Raw genomic sequence first — 8,545 nt, forward strand, 5'->3', positions numbered from 1 at the left:
TATTTCTGATATGTTTTCAATGTGTATATAGACAATACAGAAGTTTCATGGTAAAAACATGGGAAGAAGTGTAAATACTGTAGGATAATGACATGTACAAGCCAACTCGATGCACACTTTATCTTCAGCTGTACAAAACACAAAGCAGAAGTGTCTCTTCGGCCCATAAGGCCCTGCGACATTACGATGAATAAGAGTCAATCTGAGACTTTTCTAAGCTTCAGTTTGAGTTGTATTTTGAGTGTGTGTGTGTGTGTGTGTGTGAGTGTGTCGGAGTGGACTTCACCAGCTCAATGGGCTAGTTGCGGGTTTGACTTGTGGGCTTCTCTATATAGTTCAGGTCTTCCAGCACTAAACACTAATACAGTCATGCGTTTAGGATCGTCCTGTCATGTTTTCTGTCTTTATACCGTTATTTAGTTTTTCTTTTGTCATATTTGTTTGAGTTATATTAGACCACACCGATGAAACACTGGTTTCATACTGTACTGGCCAACATGGAGGAAAACTGAGGCCTTATGATGTGTGTTAGAGTGATGTATGAAACTCCCTGACATGTTCAGTAAATCTTGGCAATAATGCGGCACATGCTCGGTAAAGCCTTATACGTGTGTGTACACACACACACACACACACAGACACGTACCCTTCAGTATTATTTTAGTTTGTTTTGCCTTTATGAATGCACTCATTATTCTCTCTCCTCAAGTTTCTCTCGTTAAGAAATGAGCAGTAGAGGATGGTGTCATCGTCCGCTCGCCTCATCATTACTGTGGTGATCTTCATCTCACGGACGTCCAGAATGCTGTCAGTCACTGAGATATCCAGAGAACTGGTTTACGCCACAGAATAAAACTATTAAAAAGGTAATTGCGACTTTATCTCTGAATTCTGACTTTATTTCAGTTACATTTACATTTAATCATTTAGCAGACGCTTTTATCCAAAGCGACTTACAAATGAGAAGAGCGATAGAAGCAGTGAAGCTAACAGTAGGACATGTGAGTGCAGTGACCCTTCCAGTAGTCTAACGCTGTTTTATTCTATTTTAATAGTTATAGAAGAGAAGAGAAAGTGTTAGTATTAATGGATCAAGTGTTGCTGACAAAGATGCGTCTTCAGCCGTTTCTTCTTCCGTTGCGAGTTATAAAGTCCGAATTGCAAGATTAATAGTCGTAATTCTGAGAAAGTTGTAATTAAGATTTTTTTTTCTGGCAATTGAGGCAATTTTGAGAAAGTCGTAATTCTAAGAAAGTTGTAATTTTGAGATGTAAACTTTCTCAAAATTACAACTGACTTTTTTCTCACTGTTGCGAGTTTATATCTCAGAATTCTGACTTTATTTCAGTCACGTTATAAATTCAGAATTGCGATAAATAGTCACACTATTCTGATATAAACTCAGACGAAATTATGACTTTATATCTTACAATATCGTACAATTGTGTCTTTTTGACTATTTCAATTGCGTAAAAGTCAGTCGCAATTCTTATATAAACTTGCAATTCTGACTTTTTTCTCGCAGTTGCAAGTTTATATCTCAGAATTCTGAATTCATTTCATTTTTGAGTTATAAAGTCAGAATTACAAGAGAAATAGTTGCAATTCTGAGATATAAAATCGGAATTATTATATAAACTCACAATCTGGACTTTTTTTCTTGCAGTTGCGAGTTTATATCTCAATTTTGAGAAAGTTGTAATTTTGAGATGTAAACTCGTAATTCTGACTTTTTCCTCGGTATTGTGAGTTTATTTCAGTTGCAAGTAATAGTTGTAATTCTGGGAAAGTTTATATCTGAAAATTCTGACTTTATTTCAATCAAGTTATAAAAAAAGAACTGCGATAAATAGTCTCACAATTCTGATATAAAGTCTCAATTATGACTGTATATCTTACAATTGTCTTTTTGCCTCAATTATGGTTTTATATCCCCCATTTCTGACTTCATTTCAATTGCGTAAAAGTCAAATTCGCAATTCTGACTTTTTTCTCGCAATTGCAAGTTTATATCTCAGAATTCTGAATTCATTTCATTTGTGAGTTATAAAGTCAGAATTACAAGAGAAGTAGTTGCAATTCTGAGATACAAAATCTGAATTCCGATATAAACTCGCAATCTGGACTTTTTTCTCGCAGTTGCGAGTTTATATCTCAGAATTTCAATTGCAAGTTATAAAGACAGAATTCCGAGAAATAGTCGCAATTCTGAGAAAGTCGTAATTTTGAGATGTAAACTCACAATTCTGACTTTTTCCTCAGTATTATGAGTTTATATTTATTTAATTTATTTAATTCCTGAGTTATAAAGTCAGAATTGCGAGATAAATAGTAGCATTTCTAAGAAATAGTCGCAATTCTGAAAAATAGTCGTAATTCTGAGATATAAACTTGAATTTGTTTACTTTTAACAATTGTCTTTTTGTCTCACAATTCTGACTTTATGTCAGTTGCGCGATAGTCGCAGTTCTGACTTTTTTCACGCAATTGTGGGTTTAGATCTCGCAATTCTGAGAAAAAAGTGTGAATTTTGAGATTAAAATGACTTTTTTTATTATTATTTATTCTGTGGCAGAAACAAGCTTTTGTACCGGTCAGTCCGAGAACGTGTACATATCGGCCAGCCGGCATCCGAGCACGCCCGAGTGCGTCTGTCACGTGACCCGATCGTGTAATAACGTGTCATTACTGCATTAATGAACGACACCGATGAACTGTAGAACAGACTCAGGAAAGTCCTGGTATCATTCAGATTCACGCTCTAAAAGAAGTTGTGCTTTAGGGGTCATAGACTGGAAGGAGCCTCACCCTGGAGGTCAGAGGTCACCGTTGGGGTCAGGACAGGTTGTATATAACTACTGTAGCACATCTGCCAGTAACACTAACTCAAGATGAAGAGCTTATTAAATTATTTTTTGTGTGTAAACTCTATAGATGTGTGTAGGATCTCTCTTCAGTAACTCTAATCTCGGGCCGATTAAACTCCGGGTTTGGACCGGTTTCTCTCCTCGGATTCGGGCCGGACAGGAAGTTCACTACAAAATTAAGTGCAATATTTCCATGCAGTGGATCTGAAAACTATATCAACGCAAATATCCAGAGGTGAAATCATTGAAGCCCATGAACAGACGGTTGGTGTGTGTGTGAGTGTGTGTGTGTGTGTGTGTGTGTGCTGGTGAAGTCGACTCTGTTGTCAGTGCAATGATGCGGCTCTGTGTTCAAAGTCTTACTGTTCAAGGTCAAAATACATTTTGTGTTCATGTGGTCAGTGTTGCCCAAAACCTTTCCATTTCTATTCTCGAGTCTTTCATTTCCTCCGTGAGTGTGTGTGTGTGCGTGCGTGTGTGTGTGTGCGTGCGCGTGTGTGTGTGAACATTTTTATTTTGTCGTCTTTGCTTGCTATTTTCTGATTGGTATCTGACTGGTGTTACGAGCCTCTCTGATGTCAATATTCCCCGATGCGTATCTGAGTATATATTTTCTCACCAGTATGTACTTTACAGCAGTCGACTTTGTAAAGTATGTTGTGCACTTGATTCTGTTTGTTTCTGATAGCTTTGATGTGGCTGTTAGGTTTAGTTTGTTAAAGTCCATAATTTCTTATTGTTTCGATTGATTTTTTTAAAGATGTCCTAAACAGCAGTTTTGTAAATATTGTGAACATTACAGGTCATGCTGTGATGTGACATTGAAATGATGTTGCACCAATGTTTCAATTAAAACCTGGTCACTAAACTGGTGTCTTTATATGACGGATCTTCAGGAATCATTTGTTTTGTCTTTTTAAATTCATGTTTTATTATCATTTTTAAATGTACCCATGACTTCTGTTTAATTCTAGTTAGTATCGCAATGGTTTAGCAATTAAATACTTTTCAATTTTATTGGCCACACACACATTTGTAAAAATTGTCTGATTAATGTTTATAAAACTTGAAATTGCGAGGAAATGTCAGACATTTTTATATCTCACAATTCTGACTTTTTTTTTCTCACAATTTTAACTTTCTCAGAATGAGGTTTTATTTTATTTGTTATCTTATATCGATGTAAACTCACAATTGCATAAAGATACTTTTTTCATTCCATGGCGGAAACAAGCTTTCCTGATATGAATATCTTCCTAATATGCGTTTATATCTATTTCTTTGCTGGCTGTGAGTTTAGATCTCACGATATCTTGAATTTTTACCAATTCCGAGTTTTGCGATTCGTACTTTTTTTTTTTCTCAGAATTGAGAGTTTTGCGGAATTTCGAGGGGAAAAAAGGGTCAGAATTGTGAAATAAAGTTTCAGTTTCCTTTGTTCATTTTTGTCCTGTGACTGAAAGATGATTCCCATACTTTAAACATATCGGGCATCTTTCATGAACACATTCCTGTCGAGCTGATTGACTTTTATTCATTCCCAGGATACGAATTACTGATAAACCATTCAATTTTCACAAGTTATAATGCTAATTCTTGATATCAAGAATTACATTTCAACTAAAAACTATAATAATTGATATCTGGAACTGTTTTTTCACCTTAGGCTCCCATTCAAATTCAGTTGTTGATATCAAGTATTGATTTCTTATCATTTCAGAAATATAATTCTTACGTATTAATTCTTAAGTAAAAAAATCATAATTTTTTATATGAATAATTACGTGGTTACTAGTGCAAAATTTTGATTATTTTTTATATGAATGTCAAGTGACCTTTATATTTCATACATCATTTTTGTTGTAAAAGACATTTTCAGTGACAACTGAATTCTTGATTTCAGGAATATATATTTTTACTTGTAACAAAGTAATTATTGATATCATAAATTAACATTTTTACTATTTCTGAAATATGAAATTGGAATTTCAACTAGTAAGAAAGCAAATCTTGATTTCATCAACAACTGAATTTGAATGGCAGCCTTTGGTGACATTTAACTAGTGAAAATACAATTACAAATATCAAGAATGATAGTTTTTACTAGTTGAAAATACAAACTAGTTGAAATTAAAATAGTTGTAATTCCTGATATTACAAATTCATATCCAGCGTATAGTGGCCAGATATTGTCCTATCCTAACAAACCATACATCAATGGTGAGCTTATTTATTCAGCTTTCATGTTTTTTTAAATATAAAATGTACCCATGTGACTGGTTTTGTGGTCCAGGGTCACATATTCGTAAATCCATTGGTTTTCAGTCCAGATGAACAGCGCCACCTGTGGGAGAAATAGAGAACTACCGACCCGAGTGAGCGAATGAGTGCGGGCGGGGATGAGGAGCATCAGGCAGATTAACTGGGGAATAAAGGATAAACGCAGCATTCTCTGTTTCCCTGGATATATCATCTATTTATGTACTGTTAAATAGTCCGTGATAGTTTTACAGAGGCAGTGTATCGCTTGATGAACACACACCATGGCGACCGAATGCAACCAAGAAACGGTTTTATATTTCATAAAGGAGAACGGAGGACGCGTGAAGAACACGCATTTAACGGATCATTTTCGAGCTACAATTCCCAAAGATCCTGCGTTAAAACAAGCGGCAAAGGAAGCCTTTAAACGGTACGTAGACAGCGTGGCTTACGTTAAAGAGGAAAACGGGGAGAAATACGTTTGCCTCAAAAAGAAATTCAGGCGTTCAAACGAGACGAGTGACAGAATGAATGAGCTCAAATCCCGCGGAGAAGAACAACAAGAGGCCTGTGTCAGCAAAAGTGGAGTAAAAGAAGGAATGTCAGTGTTAACGTTACCTGGATCAGGTTACGGAACTGGTTACGCAAAATCACGACCAGATCCTTCAGTCAAGTTTTCACAGGGAGCGACAGAATCTGACATGGGGAATACAAACAGTAGCACGACGAAGGAGGATAAAACTGATTTAAGTCTGAAAATAAACCGATCAGAGAGTGAAGATGAAGAACAAGAGAGGAAACAATCTGAGGGAACTAGTTTGGGAAATGAAGTGAAAAGCGAGTCAGAGCCTGGAAAAGAAAATCGTTTAACTGATGATTTCAACCGTAAACATTTCGCCCAGGGTTTGATTGACAGTTGGCCTCAGGTTCGTCTGAGAAGCTCCGTGTATCTCCCGGGAAAGTGTCGCGACTGCCCGCGTCCTGACGCCGATTATGAGCCCGCGTCGTTGACGCTCGAGCCGCTGGAGCACGACTGGATGATGAGCGCGTCTGACGGACACTGGGAGAGTCTCCATCGGCTTCTCCTCAGGGATCCCAGCCTCATTACTAGGAAAGACTTCATTACGGGATTCACTTGTTTACACTGGGCGTCAAAGCTCGGGAAACACGAGCTGATCGTAATGCTAGTCAACTTTGCGAAAGAAAATGGCATCACGCTGAACGTCAACGCGCGCTCCAGCGCGGGATACACACCTTTACATTTAGCCGCGATGCATAATCATCTCGAGGTCGTTAAGTTGCTAGTCGGCGCGTTTGACGCCGACGTGGAAGCTCGCGATTACAACGGGAGAAAAGCGTGTCACTATTTAAAGAGCGACATCGCGCGGAACATTCTAGACATCGTGGGCGCGTGCGTTGAATCTGACGCGGATCAAGTGGATGTTGGAGACGCGAGTCGCTGGAGATTATCGAGGGTTATTCACTCCAACTTCAGACCTTTGAAAACACAAAACAGTAGCGAAGAGGAAAGTAACGGTGTGGCCAGGAAACCTTCTCTTCGCAGGAAATCTTCGTTCACTAAAATGAGACCCAGTCTGAACAAAATCCGGCTGCGGTCGCAGATCGTGCACAGCACTTCTCTCATGGACCGCTTTGAGAAAGATGCGACAGAAGAGCCTTCAAACCTCTCAAGACCAAAATCAAACCTCTTTGGGTGACATTGGGAAAAGGTTGCGCTTCATACAGACTTCACATATCTATCATGGGACTTTATGGATTTAGTTTCAGTTCATTTTGATTTGATTCAATTTTATGAATTATGCAGCTTGAAAACATTCTTTATCACTAGAAATGACGCATTAAACATGAAAGTATTATGCAAAGACATTTCAGAAACTTTTCTGCATAAAGGGTTCTTAAAAACTGAGTCTAGAGTAAAGACCCCGTCACTTGGGGCTTTTTTTAATCTCCTGTCTTGCACAATATTTATTGTGAAACTGAATTTCAAAATAGTCTTCCAAAGCATTATGATAGTCTGATTTCTGTCTTGACTTTTGTTAAAGTCCCCCTGTGGTGAAAATCCAATCCATTGCTGAGTATTTCCTCCTTAAAACTGCAGTGAACCAAAGACAGTCTCAAAAACACGCTTTGAAATCGCTGGTGTTTCTGACGTCACAAACTACCTTGTATCAGAATTAACCTGAATTAATGTAAAATTGTGACGTATCTATATGTATTTGTGTATGGAGGTTATATCACAAGTGATTTGTGATATATATCTTTTTTTTTTTTTTTACAGTAAATAGTTTTGAAACACCATCGATCCACCAGACAGACCTTTAAAAATTTTGTGACATAGTAATAAATCCGATATTGAATCAAATAGTATTAGATTTCCCGCACTTTTGATTTTCAGCATTATGCACTTGAAAGCTTTATTTCTCAGAAGGAAATTTTATAGTGACACCATTTCTGTATTCATTTAAATTTAACTAGGAGCCTTGAAACTTGAATGTTTTATGATCATTTTATGACGTTTATGATATTCAAGGGTTGCGGAACATTGCTTTTTATTTTTTTACTATTTGTACTGATGGGACTTTTGGGCTCATGACACAAAGAGTCAGATTTTCCTTGATGATTTTTGACGTACTGGACTTTACATTCATAACTCAACTTTATCTTCACTTGAATCTGATCTGAAAGACTCCTGTATTTTAAATTACATTGTGACATCACTCTGTCACAGGTCAACACATCATTGGCTAGTTTCACATCATCACCTCCTTGGCCCCGCCCACTTCTGACCAGTAGGTGAAGCGATTGATGCATAAATCACTAATGCAATGTTTAAAGTAAAAAATAAAAATCTTCCTCTGAAGTGTTTTTGAATCCTTACTGACCGATCTACAGCAGTAAAATCTGAATCTATTGCCTGCCCTGAACATTTAAGGAAGCTTTTCAAGTTGAGTAAGATACTGGTCTTGCTGATCATATCTGACACGTTTCTCATTGAGCTGTGAAGTTCAGGGATGATCTGTTGCAGATTAGCCAACGCCTTCAGACTGAGATCTCGTAACTCGTCTAACCGGGTAAAGAATGATGAATTAGTTCAGACATGCAGCACTGTAACCAGGTAACAGGTATAATCCAGCACAATTCCTTTGAATGTGTAATACTGAACACACCCATGCTAAAGAAGCGGCACACACTGGCGTTCCCAAATAATGTACGGATACACCCTGATGAATGAGAACTAACTCGATCTTTCATTCCAACAAGCCCTTTGACTAAACACCTTATTTTGGTGGTTTTGTGCCTCTCGTCACAGCGTCATTATGCTCTGAAAACACAGCTTATGTTTCTCTCAGGGTTCGTACAAGGTGCTTAAATGTACAATATGTAAGAATTTTTTA

The 8,545-nt window shown here is 37.4% G+C and overlaps 1 protein-coding gene across 1 annotated transcript; it reads left to right on the forward strand.

Moving 5' to 3' along the window:
- Nucleotides 1-5,258: 5,258 nt before the first annotated feature.
- sowahcb (sosondowah ankyrin repeat domain family Cb) lies at nt 5,259-8,002 on the forward strand. The gene has a single exon (XM_084425120.1). It carries the CDS (start codon nt 5,411-5,413, stop codon nt 6,845-6,847), a length of 1,437 nt encoding a protein of 478 aa, XP_084281246.1. The 5' UTR covers nt 5,259-5,410; the 3' UTR covers nt 6,848-8,002.
- The last annotated feature ends 543 nt before the right edge of the window (nt 8,003-8,545 follow it).

The sequence above is a fragment of the Rutilus rutilus genome (genome assembly GCF_951802725.1).
Source record: "Rutilus rutilus genome assembly, chromosome: 12".
NCBI lineage: Eukaryota > Metazoa > Chordata > Actinopteri > Cypriniformes > Leuciscidae > Rutilus > Rutilus rutilus.